This window comes from Oreochromis aureus, linkage group 7 (genome assembly GCF_013358895.1).
Source record: "Oreochromis aureus strain Israel breed Guangdong linkage group 7, ZZ_aureus, whole genome shotgun sequence".
Taxonomy (NCBI): Eukaryota; Metazoa; Chordata; class Actinopteri; order Cichliformes; family Cichlidae; genus Oreochromis; species Oreochromis aureus.
Window position 1 is genome coordinate 33,033,578 of NC_052948.1, and position 15,924 is coordinate 33,049,501.

Consider the following 15,924-nt stretch of genomic DNA (forward strand, 5'->3'; position numbering starts at 1 on the left):
TTGAGCACAAAAATACTAAAACAATGAAAAAGTAAATCAATATAAAAGCAGTTTCTCATACATGTAAATTAAAATAGATGAAGTAACACGGGAACGTGGGATTTAAAGAACAGAACAAAAACAGAACAACAGAAGTAACTATATATGTCTCACATGTACTTTGAGACTAGAAAGGATTAGAAAGGATTTATTCCAAATGCTTGGATGTTGATTTGTTGCCGTTTTTTTGTTTAGGACATGTTTTGCTCTCTGGAAAGAATACTTTATTTTGAACTTTTTAAGTAAATAGTAGAAAGTTACAATGACAATGCGCCTCCCGAACATCTAACAGCACAGCTGGACCGTCTCCAACAAGGTCCGCATGACTACAGTGGAATAATGCTTCAAAGGTCAAGGCAGTAGGTCACTTTGGAACAACACATCCATCCTGATAAACACTATTAAAATGATCAATATACAATTTTTTTTTCCTTTATTGCACATGTGTCATGCTATACCCATACGAGTCCTATAATAAAGATGGCATTTTTTCCAAAGGCCAACAATGGGCTGTGATTCCAAAAGATTTCCTTTTCTGTAGGAGTAAGGAAAACGGCCCTCTGTCTGCATATCTGTCAACATTTTGCTACCAAGTTTATCAGGTCAGTTGCTCATTTTGGGTCACATCGTCTAAAACGTTAAGTTTATTTTGTATATTTTGGTCAATCTGAATGTCAGAAAGGAGGATTATCCAGTATATGCTCACTATGGCTTACTTTGGCTCCACTACATCTGGTTTCACAATGCCAAAATCACTCATTTTGAGGCTTCAAAACAACTAGCTATGCCCATCTTTTATAGTGTTGATGGCATCAGCCATCTGAAAAAACTGTCTCTTAATTCATACTTTGGAAATGGAAACAAATATATAAAATCTAGCCAAAAAAAACCTTTTCTAATGATATTAGGAATCCTTAGCAGACTAGGATACATCTAAACTTATCAAATGCTAATATTTTGATATGAGAAGGTGGAAAATGTCAGTATTCGTGGTCTTCTGCTTCAATGAAGTTCAAGTTTGCCATGTAAAAAACAAAAAACAAACAAACAAACAAACAAACAAACAAACAGACAAACAAAACAAAAAACAGGTGATGTGGCTCAACAAAAAATAATAATAAACCCCCGCCCACCCCACAAAAAAAAAAACCCTTTAAATGAAAAATGTTAAAGTTGGTAGAACACTGAAAAAACAAACAAACAACAACAAAAAAAAAAAAAACCCTTTAAATGAAAAATGTTAAAGTTGGTAGAACACTGAAAAAACAAACAAACAACAACAACAAAAAAAAAAACCCTTTAAATGAAAAATGTTAAAGTTGGTAGAACACTGAAAAAACAAACAACAACAACAAAAAAAAAAACCCTGACAATGTAGGAGTGTTTAAATAGATTTTTTCTGATTGTGGTCAGAAAGTGAACGTTAAGAATCACCAACCAAGTAGGAGCCAGTAGGAACATGACACATCATCTGCTTGGATGGTGACGCCCGCTCACTACCAAGCTAGCTAACGGCATCATTTTTACAATATTATTGATGTCACATGCTGTATGCTGTTTGGTTGTTTTTGTGTGGTAAATTTGTGTCTTCACTGTAAAAGAATGAAATATAATATATGGTCACAAACAATCGTGGTCAAATGCTATACCCTTTATTAAATGTGCAACTTTCTATAATCTATATAAGACAATACTACCTGTAAACAAAATTAGTGACAATGGAAAAAAGTACATGTTTTTGATACCATACTGCATGAGAGGGTGCTATCTGATGTTACCTAGAGAAAGAAACAAAAGAAGCTAGCAGTGGGTGATTTTATTTTATGTTATGCTGCACTTTAAATTTTTATTTTATTAACAAAAAGAAAAAGCATTTAGCATTTTTTAGCAAATGTCTACCATCTCTAAACCTGACAAAAAAATTTATCAAATTAATCAAAAAGGTACTAAATGTGGCTCATATGGGTACAGCATAGGACACTTTGTGAAACGGGGAGAAAAAAATTATAAATAACAGAGGAATTAAACCATATCAGTCACACAATTTCTCACTCTGATCCAGGAGCAAACGCTTTAGGAGAGGACCAAGACTGATTAAAAACAAAGTTAAATCCCCCTCATTTTGCAGTCATAAATAGATAGATCAACATATAAAGAGTCCAAATCAAACTTTTAAATGTGTCTTTTTGACTGTTTAGGTCCGTTAAATTATTCAAAGCACTTGCGAGCAGTTAAATTGGGAGCGTGCAGAGCCTATTCCCAGGGTGCATGTTTTTAACTAGGCACATTATGCGTCTGACAGTGATGAAACTGTCCCCTCCTGTTTTTATTTCCTCCTAAAGGCAGACCAACAGAGACCGTATTACCGTAAAAGTCCATTAGAGGGGGATAGAGTTCTTTCATTGTCAGAATGAAATTAGGGAGGACAAGTAAGCATAAAGGGAGGAAAAGAACCAAAATAGGAGAACATGGCTAAATGTTAGCTTTAAAGAGCACAGGGGTGATGACAAGATGAAGAGACATGCTATCAAAAATGACAAGGATAAAATAAACGAAGGAAGGAATGTGGTGAGAAGAAAGGACAGACGACAGAGCAGCACTGACTGGTTGTTGTCCTGTATCGCCTCTTCATCTAACATGTACATTTCTTAGCAATTGGCTGTGCATCACCAAGCTTTGTGGCCCCGTTTCCATTGGCGGGCTCAGCAGGGGGTTTGTCGACGCACTGCTCCATCCTCTTCATGACCAGGTCCAACAGCGTTAGAACCGCCTTGTCCACATCTGCTCCTGTCGCTGCACTCGTCTCAAAGTACGGGATCCTGCGAAGAACAAATCTGCAACTTAAACCAATGTTTTTCCAAATGCACCTCACTTTCTCACTTTCCCTCACTTTGTATTTGTGTTATTTTCAACCATCATGAATTAATTTTTTTTGGCTGAGGAAGATTTTGAAGAATAACCTGTGGACTACGCATTTTGCATTGAGTAAATTAACGAGCCAAAACAATGTGAATACCGAGCATGTATTCAGTGATAAGTTCTTATACTTGTAACCATATGGTAGAAAAGTGCAGGTGTGAAGACCGAAACAACTTTAACCTCCTAGGACCTGGTGTCCACATATGTGGACATCACACTTTGGGTTATTTAGACCAAAATACTAAATCTTGCTCTACAAGGGCCTGATATCCACTTACGAGGACATTATACTGGCACTGTTCTATCGAAATTTTAAACGAATATCCTCATATGTGGCTCTGATTTGTCTTAGAAACAAAAATCAGGTAAAAAAAAAAAAAAAAATCTGGTAAATCTTTGTTTTTACATTCATCAGGTCCCAATCAGCCCAAATATCAAAGAGAAATTAAAAATGCATGCCGTGGAAGAGTTCAGGTCTTAGGAGGTTAAAGACCCATCAATCTGCTAACTGTCTGCTGACGGTCAGAAGCATCTGATCCACAGAACCTTACAGGAATAAATTCTAGGCTAGACAACAGAACTGCAGAAAGACTAGTTTGCAATTCTAGATATCTGCTCACTGTGATATGCATTAAAGAAGTTGAAGTGTGTGCTTTATGTATAATCATGTTTGGCTTATTGTCAGTTTATTATGGGCATTTGCGGGAGATGTCAGGTGTTACTGTATTCCTAAGTATGTTTAACAACTTCAGGTGGTTAACCAAAGCTGGAAAACACTTGAAGGCTTGAAGTGGTTATTTTAACCATCTATACGAGCACATTTAGGATCTGCAGTTTTTGCTATACTTGCATCAACAAAGCTTTTTAGGTTTACCCGTTTATGTCAGAACTTACTTATATTACTTCCCTAAGCAAAACTTAGGGGTTTCTGTGGGTTTTTACCTCATCTAACAGGAAGTCATCTGTTGTTACAGAAAACCCATGTGCCATCTATTCATAAACATGCAATGTTGATGATCATAATAATCCTAACAATAATTTTCTATAAAAGAAAATTATCAATGCCAACAAAATAAAGTATTTATATCAATCATACATGATGTACAAAAGTGAGTGCTGTTTAGGACAAAGCCCCACATGTTTCTGATCCACATTAATGTTATTGTAATGCAACAGAGCAGAACAGAGATGTAAAACATGTGGTTATTATAAGATAAATATGAGATATGGAGTTATGCAACAACAAAAATCACTATTATGCATTTGCTTTTCTTATTCTCTATCACATCGTATTTACATAATGTGTTCTAAAGCCTGTCAAAACACAACTATTAATGTGGGTCAGAGATCTGAAGCACATCAGAATAATTTCTGAACATTACAGTATGTTAATTCAAGTGTCAGATTTAGGATTTTGCGCAAATTGTTTGTTGCCTGCACGTGGCTGAGAGACACATACCTTCCTTTTACTTTTATAAATACCAGCAGCCATACCAGTAATGTAGGACAAAGTGTTTACGGTATTAGTAGCTTGAGGACACATGGAGGGGTAAGGATCCAACTGTACAAGGTCAAGCATGGAAACAGTGTCAATTGAAATTTAAGTTAATATAGTTTTTCTCCTAGATAAATAAACATCAACAGTATTTAGTGTTTGCATATAGACTTAAGTATAGGTGCAAGATATAGTTGTAATTTTAAATACTTTAAGTGTCCATTGATTTGAAAACAGCTGCTTAGTTTCTACAAGAAGTTAAGGAAACAGCTTTTGTTGTTTAATTATAACCATCACGTTTTTAGGGTAATACCGAGGCCAGAAGCTCTTTTGTGAAAGTCAGATGAGAAGTTGCCACCGTGTGCTCTCAGATAAACAGTAAAAAAAAAATTAATGTTCAAGACCTGAAGTGGTCTTAATATCTATTAAGAGATACGGTTAATGTACATGACAAATAAACTTGCCCGTATTTTTCGGCCAGCTCCTTGGCCTGTCTCTCCTGAACCTCCCGCTGGTCGGCCAGATCCGCCTTGTTCCCTACCAAAACAATATCTGGGTTCTCACAGTAAGCATTCGCCTGTAACTGGCCTGAAAATGAATACAGATGAAAAATAAATAAATAAAAACTGTGATGTATCAGAGGAACTTCAAACAAACAGAAATGTTTTGTTATACTGCTATTTCATGCTTTCACAATACATTAGTCATCAGCCTTCTCCATATTTTAACAGTGAGCTGAACATTGTTGGACTGAAATGTTTTGATAGCAAATTCTAGTAAACATACTCATCCAGTTTCTGACATTGAGAAAGCTCTGCTGGCTGGTGAGATCGAACATCAGCAGGAACCCCATAGCATCCCTGAAGAAGGCCGTGGTCAAGCTGCGGAACCTGAAACACAAACAAACTGTTTTAAAGAGTACAGATATGACAATGTGTATCTTTTAAAGGGTTTCTAAAAACATCTTAATTGTATTATACTGCACAACATCCCGAATGTGCAAGCCACCCAATCACATTAACTGCTAGCCTTACGAACAGACGAGGCTAGAATTGATGTGTCCACAGATGCAGTTCTTCTAACAGCCACAAGAAGGTGCTGCAGAAAAAAAAAATAGACAATCCTAAAATAACTACGTAAACCCAAAACAACGCGTGAAACCGGAATTGATTGATTTAAAAAAAAATTTGGGCACATCATGTTTTTAATTGAGAGCAAATGCCTGAAAGCAGTCACAGAGCAACATTGTATTGTTCTGTTTTTTTGATTTGTAGCCTTCTTTTAGGCCAGCTGATAAATATCAAATATTCACATTGTGTCAGCTGTGTTCTGGGTCTTTACCAACTCCTTTTAGTGTTTGGCATTGTACCAGTGTATAGCAACATTTCAGATCTTTGGCCACAAATCAAACTATTCATTTCTCATACCAGGCTGTAAACATGCCCTCAGTTTAATGATAAGCTGGGCATATTAACATGGAGTCTGTTTGAACTTAGGCTATTAGAAATGCAGTTTGTTGCACTTCCATGCTTCATTTTTCAGCACAGGATGTCACATTTGCCCAAATTAAGCTCTCAGAATAGATATTTTACTAATATCAGTCAAAAGATTTTAAAAAAGACCTTTGCTGGCTGTCACCAGGTGAAACTGGTCACAAAGACAGTGCTGCACTGAAAACCTCGCACACTGCTAGGAGATTGCCTTCGTCACCCGTAGTTTGCACGGAGGACACCAACGCTTCCATTTTCCACTGCAAGCTGTAGTGTTTTTTTTAAAAAGTGTGACACAAATCAGAAGCCCCATTTCATACCAAACACACATTTCAAAAAGGTGCAACTTTTACTTTGAAGGGTAAACACTTACAACCGGTTGGGGAATACACATTTTTCTTCCCTGGTAATGGCTGGTTGCCACATGGTCATGGATTGTTCTCTGGGGGTCTAAACATGACATTCTAACATTTTTGCAATATCAGTTTTTAAGCTGAAAATCTGTAGTCACCATTTCCAAAAATCTGTTATTCAGATGAATAATTGTATGAAACCTTCTTGCACAAAACAGAAACATTGATTTCAGTTTTATCATTATCAGCTTATAACTTTGTTATAAGTAAAAATTATCAGCTGTAATTTCACCTGTGTTTAAGCACTAGATGTGGAAAAACAATAGAAGTGTGCCATGTCTGTTTCTACCCACACTAGTTAGTAATGGGACTCCCCCAGTTGAAGTGCATATTCGGTGACACGCTTGTGCTTCTGGGTGTGACAACAGCAAGTACCAGTGTGTAAACATTACTTATGAGCAATATTTAATATGCAAACAATCGGAATGAAGCAGCAGATATCAGAGGTGTCTCCACCGCAGCCTGCTGAAATCATCTTACAGGTGGAATAATGACTTTAACCGCTTGAATAAATGATCATGCGGAATCTGTTCCGTTGCACTGGGCAGAATAAATGCAATTAAAATTATGTAACTAACACTGACTCATCCTGCGGTGAGTCATCGGGCTTTTATAAACAGATTCAACAGATCGAGGTCGGGACCAATTAAAGACCACACACACACATGACTGACACATGCAGCCATAAATACTGGTCTGTTGTTTCTCTATCTGGATTTCAGAAATAAGCGTTACTACTCTACAATTATAAACTTTTTTAAACATTTTTCATTGTACCATTTATCTGTTTTGATATCATCCCTGGTGATTTCATTTTGGCATTATTGCATTTTCTTTTGGTTAGCCTCAACCAATCAGTAATGACTGACCAACCAATTGGAAGTCAATTCCTTTGGTCAACTGTGCAATGACAGCTAAAACTGTAGTTTGTTGCACCTCAAGACTACACACCATCTAACCCCAGTGGGATGTCCACAGTTGCAAAACTGGCCCTAAAGGTCAGTTGTATGACTGCATCAATTTCATCAATGCTTGTTACTACTGCTTCATGATTAAAGCTTGGGTAGGCATGTTTTTTGTGTTACAGAGTAACAGGCAGAGGACTTTAAGACAAAAACTTTAAGCACTGGTGAGAGGGATTTAGAAAAAGGGTGTTTTTTTATTACTTTTTTGTCTACCACACTATAACACATATTTAAAGCCTTGATGCCATCCATCAGCCCTACCTGGCATTTATGACCTGTAGAATCACGGAGAGTCTTAAGCCCACAATCCACAATGCCATCAGTGATGTGTGAACCAACTAACCGTTAGGAAAAAGACTTTGTCCTAATGGGGTAAGTGGCCTACCTTTCCTGTCCAGCTGTGTCCCAGAGCTGAAGGTGAACCTTGAAGGTTTTACCCGTGGTCGTCCCATTGGGGTTAGACGCTGTGTAGACCTGAGGAGAAAGAAACCGCACAATTTTAAATGAGATGACTGTTTATGAAAGAAAAATCATTCATACCTGGTGTATATTACAAGACTTTCAATTAAAAACAAACAAACAAAAACAAAAAAACAATGACATTTAAATCAGTCCACCCAAAACTGACCATTACAACTGTCAACCTTCCTCAACCTTGAAAAGTAAGTACCTCTATAAGGTGATTGGTGCACCTTTGTTTTGGGCTAGGAAACGGCCATAGAGTAAGATTGTTCACTTGATAACTGTAAACTTCTTCCTCATGATACTGTATAGAGTTTGATTAGTCAAAGTTACTAATCTACAGTGGTGTGAAAAAGTCTTTGCCCCCTTCCCGATTTCCTGTTTTGTGCGTTTCTCACACTTAAATGTTTCAGACCAAACAAATTTAAAATATTAGACAAAGATAACACAAGTAAACACGAAATGCAGTTTGTAAATGAAGATGTTAATTATTAATTTTATTTATTATTGTTTATAATAGTATTTATTATTAAGGGGGAAAAAAATCTAAACCTACATGGCCCTGTGTGAAAAAGTGATTGCCCCCTAAATGTAATAACAGACTGGGCAACTCTTAGCAGCAACAACTGCAATCAAGCATTTGCGATAACTCGCAATGAGTCTTTTGCGGTGATGTTGAGGAATTTTGGCCCACTCATCTTTGCAGAATTGTTCAGCCACATTGGAGGGTTTTGGAGGATGAACACACAGCACCTCAATTAGACTCAGGCCAGAACTTTGAGTTGGCCAGTCCAAAGTCTTCATTTAGTTTTTCTTGAGCCATTCAGAGGTAGACCTGCTGGTGTGTTTTGGAGCATTTTCCTGCTGCAGAACCAAGTGCAGTTCATGGACCCTGATATTCTCCTTCGGGATGTTTGGTAGACATCAGAATTCATGGTTCCATTTACCACAGCAAGTCTTCTAGGACCCGAGGCAGCAAAATGCCCCATCACACTACCACCACCATATTTTACTGTCTTACTGACTTTCCGAAGAGTATTTTTCCAAAGGTCTTGGGGATCATCAGGATGTTTTCTGGCAAATCTGAGAAGAGCCTTTATTTTTTGGATGTTGTTCTGGGGTCTTTTGTGACCTTTTGGATGAGTCGTCGCTGCTGTCTTGGAGTAATTTTGGTCGGCCGGCCACTCCTGCAAAGGTGTGCCACCGTTTCATGTTTTCATGATTTGTGGATAATGGCTCTCACTGTGGTTTGCTGGAGTCTCACAGCTTTAGAAATGGCTTTAACCTTTTCTACACCGAGAGATCTCAATTACTTTGTTTTTCCATTTGTTCCTGAATTTCTTTGAAACGCAACATGACATCTGTCTTTTGAGGATCTTGAGGATTTTGATGGTCCACTTTGTCAGGCAGGTCAAGTTTAAGGGATTTCTTGATTGAGAACTAGTGTGGCAGTAATCAGGCCTGGGTGTGGCTAGAGAAATGAAACTCAGCTTTCCAAAGGTGTGATACACCACAGTTAGTTTATGTTACATAATACATAATATAAATACAATGAAATAGCCCAAAAGTTTAGTTTAACTTTGTGATCTTTTCATTTGTATTTGAAGAACTATTCACCACCTTACATACCCCGCCTCCATTTATTCACCTCACCCCTGCTTCAGTGAATATTTCATCAGGTATGATGAAAACTTATGTGGACAGTGATCCTGACTGGGTAATGATGAAGTCTTGTTTGCAGCAGCTGGCTGGTTGTGTTCCTGTCACCACAGGAAGCTTCAGGCATCATTCACACCTCTGATTCTCCCTAATGTGACACACTGTCACATTTTCTGACACCCCTTTTAGACTGAGTTTATACAGATCATGTTTGCAACAGTTATATTTGACTTTGTGGTGTTCTTTCATTTTTCAAGGTGATAACTGATCTTCAGCTCAGATGGGGTGACATGAAAAGACCTGCACTCTGACCGAGGAAGTCTATTTGGATAACAGACACGTCACAGGCTTTTTTAATACATGGCTTAAATCCATCTAGCCATAGTCAAGAACATGTAGTGCCAGATTCAATTGTAGGTGCTGTTCTCATTCAACTTCTCACATGCTGACGCATGATCAGCACATTTTAGCTCACTAGGAATCCCACTGGCACGATTTTACAACATGCCGTAACCCTAACCATTCAGAGGATGGATAAGAATGGCCAGACTGCTCCAAGTTCACTGGAAGACAACAGTAACTCAAATAATAACTAGTTACAAACAAAGTACACAGAAGAGCATCTCTGAGCACTCAATACAAGTCAAATTTGCCTGGTGTGATGAATCTCAATTTCTGCTGTGACATTTCTTTCTCATATCATCTTGAACTGGTTTCTTGAACATGATGAGAGCCCTGTATTCAAATGAACTCCAAAGTCACTAAAATTCAATCCAATAGAGCACCTTTGGGGTTTAGCGGAAAAGGAGATTCACAACACCAGACAAGTCGAAATGAAGCTAAAGTCTATAAACAGCCTTACCATACAGGCGTCAACCTTATGTCTTCTGGCTGAAAGATGTGCGATTATACTACGCAAAAGCCACGTTCCTCCTTACATCAACAGTTTCTAGTCTTCATTTGTTTGCTAATTTTACCCTGACTAAAATAATCCAAACACTTACATTCAAAATTTAATTTATTTAAATCAGTTTAATTTAAGGCCTATGAAAGATGCGCTGGACAGTGGCTACTACACAAGTCAGATTACAAGTCAGATTTCTGAGATAATAATCGAGCACTAAAACAGTCGGTAATGTGAGTTTCATATTGACTAGTACACTGCTAGTTTTGTAATGCATATTAGAGGCCAGAAAAAGATGTGGGTCATAATGAGCCGTTTCCTCTTGGTATGAGCACCGAAGCACAGTTTACCAGAAGTGTTCACTAAATTGTCTGTCTGGGAGTCACGAAACTTTCATTTACAAACTCTGGTTAAATGTCTCATGGGATGAGCAAACTGATCCACATTCAGCTTTCAGACCTCATGAGAACTCTGAGGAAGTACAGCTGCGAACTACAGCTGTGATCACACATTTGTCTGCTTCTGTCTAATTCTCAGATAGAACGGTTTGAAAACAAGGTGTGACCTTTAAACACATGCACGCGTGCACACTCACACAGAAACAAAGACAGACAAACACACTGAAGGTGATGGAACAATAATCAACCCTATGAGTCATCCGGAGAGGTGGGATTAAAGCAGCATTGTGTGTTTTTCAGACATGCGAAGGCAGCAGGGCACCAAAGTGACCAAACCAAGCTTTGCCCACTCTCTGATTCAGATAAGAGCATTCACAGTGAGATATTTGCACGTACTCATCCTGATGGGCTTCTAACAACAAGTATAGAAGCTTTTATCAAGTCTCAGGTGAAGTTTAAAGTGGAACTCTACACAGAATCAAGTATGAAACTCTCAAACTTTATAAAAGGATTTTAATACAAAAAATTTCTGGAATATAGCATGAGCAATTGGTTCTGCGGCATTAAAAGAGAAACAACAACAACAACAACAACAACAACACAAGAATAAAGTCATCAAAATTAAAAAAATGTCTTCTGCCTCTAGAGCAACAAGGAGCTCTGCAACCTGTCATTCATCATTTACCCAAAACAACATCTCCTTCACTGTCTGTCCAAACATGGCAATAAATTGCTTCTGTCTCATCAGCCATCTTTCAAGCCTAAAACAATTTTAATAAGACTGTCAACTTGTCAAGACATGTCACCGTCATATTTCTCGGGGTCCATGAGCGTCAGCTCTGGAGAAAAGCATCTTATTTAGAATTGTCACCACGTTCTGTCACTATAAAGTTACTGGTTCTGTCAGTATGTGTGGTGTAAGGATCAACTTGTACCAAGTACTTTCAGCGCAGAAGTAAAAGTAGCTCTTAACATTAGCAGAAAGTGAACACAGAGGGCTTTTTTCTAACAACAGTTTTACAAGGCAGCTATTAAGTGGATTAAAATAATATAATTTTGCAAATTAGATTGGGGAATCAGGTGGTCCGGAAATTAAACGGATAGATTTAGAGTCCTCAGCCGTGTTAGTAGCTCTCTGAGGCTGTAGTTGAACATAGTGATGATTTAAACTAAACACCAGCCTTAGTTAGGTTATTCACAAAGACAGCGCTAGCATGCTAATGATTAACAGCTGTTTACGATGAACCTCCTCACCTAAGGGTTTAACTATACTATTATGTGCTAATAAATAACAGTATTCAAACAAAAGTAAAAATTGCTGATCAAACCGTTTTTGCAATGTTACAATATGTTAATTGTGATATGTCTTATTAAGCAAATATTGCTATTCCCAGTGCCATATCTGTGAAAGATCTTAAAGAAGATCGATTACGCTTTGCATAATTTTCTGTTCAAACTAATCCTTTGCTATACAGCCTCAGACGTTTTATCTTCTGTATGAAACAAACTGTTTTAGTCATTTTTCCCTAACTTTAAGCCAGCTTTTTTCTTATTGGCTGCCAATTTTCTTATAAGGCAAGAACAGAAAGTAGGTTGGGCATCTATGCTTACAACCAGAGAGTGTTCCCATCACTGTTAAGGATCCTTAGACCCAGCCTATTCATTATGTCCTCTGTGGTGGACAAAAAACTGAAAGATGCTTTTTTTTCCTGGGTTCGCATTATTTAAAAGTTTGCTCACGTTTAACTGTAGATCGTTGGCTACCCACTGGTTTGAGAAGTCAAACTGTGAATCTGTTTTCAAGCTGTGCATTTTTGCATTCTTGTTGTTTTGAAGACCAGAGCGAGGAGTGTATCTGACTGGGAAAAAGCCTCACACCACAAATTCAAAGAAGGGCTGTTTGTCAATCACGAGGTAGGCCCATGCTAAAGCACACCATGTATAACCCCAGGTTTTCAGTCTAAATTATCATTATATTATGTTCAATAAGACCCGAAATCGATTGGTCGATTAACACCATAAACTTAACACCATATACAACCGGACTTCTTTGTTCAACCAGATGACTCATCTGGTGGTTATCAGAAGGAATGCAGGTTTAAAGCACACTGGCTACATTTTTCATGTCTGCCTGAATGAACTTCTATTAGAAACCACTACTGCAACTCAGCACATGGTAGAGTAAAATGAAAAAGAGAAAAACAACATATACGATAACATAACCATCCCTACCCAATTAGCTCCTGAACCTTTGTCTGCCGACAGCTGATAATCTCTCATAGTGCCCTTTGTTATCTGGCAGCATATGTTTTATAGCTATCAGATGAGTGCATCACCCAAACACCCTGCCCAGCACATCCTAGAAAGTCCCCCAGCCACCCGAGCCTCCAGCAGGTGCTTCAGGGTCACTTGATCCAGCCCTCACATAACTATCAAAAAGGAAGCTTAGTTTTAAGTAAAGAGGACGTCTCCCCAAACTTGGGCTCAATCTTTGGAAACTAACAAGCACAAGTAAGCCCCCACTCTGAGAGCTAAATGCTTTATTTGGAAAGCCTTCATTTATAAATACCACAGCAATTATGTTAGACGCTAACTAGTTAATGACCATCTTTTCACGGGTAATTTATTCCGGGTCATTTATTCCCGGCTGGATCTGACCCAAGTTTGTTTTCCTTGCATAAGTTAAAATAACATGACTGTAGAGTGACTCAGCTCAGCAGCCACTGTGGGAGAAAAGCAGCAGAAAACCTGGGCTTGACCTGACCCGCTGTTTGTTCTTTGATAACTAAAAGCTCTGGACAAATGAAACTGTAACTATGGTAACCAAAGTGGCTGCTAACTTGAGATGAAGATGAATTAAATGTTGTGTAAAACTACACAACCAAAAAGAAACTTCTACAAGCTACACACATTTGTTCGTGAGAATAATAAAAGGTAAGAACTCACCACTCTCTTTTCCCTGAAGTCGATGCCGACTGTGGTGATGAACTTGGGGTTGAACTTGTTGTCTGTATATCTGTACAGGAACGTGGTCTTCCCCACGCCGGAGTCCCCCAGGGCAAGGAGCTTTATAAGGAAGTCATAATCCCCATCAGTCATAGTGATGACCGCAATAAACCTGCAGAAAACAGACAGAGTCACACGATCACCCACAGACCCACACACCAAAACCCAGGGTTTCAGCTTCCATGGCTATTCAGTTTGTCTGTGATACAAACCAAGCCAGAAAAAAGGAAATAAGCGAGAAACAAGGAAGCCAACAAATAAGCTGAGGAACAGAATAAGGAGATGGTAGTACAACCACACACAGGCAAACACCAACTGTCATGCTGAATTATGGTGGTGGGGATCATGGGACTGTCCAGACTAGAATATGGATTTCTGGGAAAATAGTAACTTTTTGTGAGAAGCTAAGTAGGAAAATATTTAAGAAAAGAAGAAATGGTGTAAGAGTGCAAAAAGCACACACTTTACATAATATACAGACTATTTTCAAGTATTGTTCACTTACCCAAAATGGTAAGTGAACAAAACTCTATATTGGACAAGCTGTGATTAGTGTTGGTGTCATAAATAAATAAATAAAAAAACACTACAAATTAATTGTTATTTTTTAATGATTTTTTAATGAATTTAATGCACAATGCAATACTTACTTATCCCCTGGTGAAAGTAATTAGTCATACCATTCGTTATTTGCCTTTTTTATTACTTCATAACATTACTTAACATGCATTGTCACATGATTATCAGTAGACAATATAAATTGAAAAGAAGGTGACGAGAGGTTTTCATCACCCCTTCAAAAGAGGCCTCTCCCGTTCTAAAAACCCAACAGAGAGTTGTGTGCAGCTGAGTACACCTGTTGGGGTGGTTCTCCTGTGACATGCATTTTGCACCAAGAAAACAGATGGTTTGAGTAAAACCATCTGTTGACTAAAACGTCACCATACTACCAGTCGGCAACAGGAGGTGCACTGTTGTTTTCAAATCATCTGAATATTACTCCAAAGTTACAACACTTCCTGATAAAAAGAGAGGTGTTAACAGAAAAAAATCAAAGATGAAAAATGCAGCATGAAAAGCACGGACAGTGGCTGCAGTGGACACTAACTCCGTTTCAATTCAGCTCTTTGTATAACTTCACATTTCTTCGAGGCTGTCTGACCAACAACAGCACAGAGAGCCCACAGACTGACTGTACCTCATATTCGTCTCATATTTTTTGCACTTCCTCCATTAGCAACAACAGTAACAGTAGAAAAATGCAGAAACTGGAATGGTTAGAAACAATTGCTGCAACGGTGCAGGCTCTGGCTGCTTGTTTGGGTTTGACAGACAAATTGCTTATTGAACCTTCACTGTCTATGCAGATGCTTGCAAATAGCCAGTGTCATACTGGCTGCAGTGATTAGTTTCTGTCCTTTAGTTTGCACTTTGCACCCATCACACTCTTGTCTTTTAGTAACATAAAAATGAAAGTAATATCAAAATCTACACTAATTAAATGCCTGGCCAATTCACCACTACATGGCTTCCTGGAGGATAACACTTTACTTTAGCCACAGCAGTCAAGCTTTTAGATCGACTGTTGGCACAGTGACTGCTATTATACCTCACTTGATTCAAGGCTTCTGAAGCTTTAGCCATAACATGTTAAATGAGTTGCTTTCTGTGGATTTTGATGGGTTTTTTTGTTTTGTTTTTTTTAAACCAATTGTTGTTGGTTTCAAATTATGTTCCCAGGACATTGATAAGGGCATCCCTCAAGGATTGATATCCGGCCAACTACTTTTTACAGTGAACATAAATATTTATTTTCCAAGTGGACTGTAATGTTTTTGTTTTTTATCTGCTCAAAAGCCACTTTGAAGCCCCACCATAAACTAGGAACTTCAATATTTCCAAAGTACCAGTTTGGTCTGCTCATCCAGCATCATAAATACTTGTGAATTTAGCTTGCACAGCAAAATGTCCTACAAAAAAAAACAACAACAAAAAAAAAAACACTATTTCACAATCCTATACCAAAAGTCTTGATCTATTTCATATTATTACGACACCCTGTGAACTACTGAACACGCTCTATAAATGTGTTTTTCATGTGAAATTCCTAATTGTGTAAATCATTCAGGTACACAGTGTATTGTACTCTAGTGTCTGTCTGCCTCATGGCTAAA

General features: G+C 38.0%; 1 protein-coding gene across 2 annotated transcripts in view; it reads right to left on the minus strand.

Moving 5' to 3' along the window:
• Positions 1-1,669: 1,669 nt before the first annotated feature.
• Positions 1,670-15,924, minus strand: part of rab27b (RAB27B, member RAS oncogene family) — a 67,888-nt gene continuing 53,633 nt past the window's right edge. For both annotated transcript variants that reach the window (XM_031745650.2, XM_039615278.1), the window contains exons 2-6: positions 13,691-13,862; positions 7,707-7,795; positions 5,240-5,343; positions 4,918-5,041; positions 1,670-2,858 (exon numbers count right to left, since the gene is read on the minus strand). In XM_031745650.2, the coding sequence (XP_031601510.1) occupies positions 2,672-2,858; positions 4,918-5,041; positions 5,240-5,343; positions 7,707-7,795; positions 13,691-13,843 (657 nt within the window). In that variant the 5' untranslated portion in view covers positions 13,844-13,862 and the 3' untranslated portion in view covers positions 1,670-2,671. The remainder of the gene's footprint in view (positions 2,859-4,917; positions 5,042-5,239; positions 5,344-7,706; positions 7,796-13,690; positions 13,863-15,924) is intronic.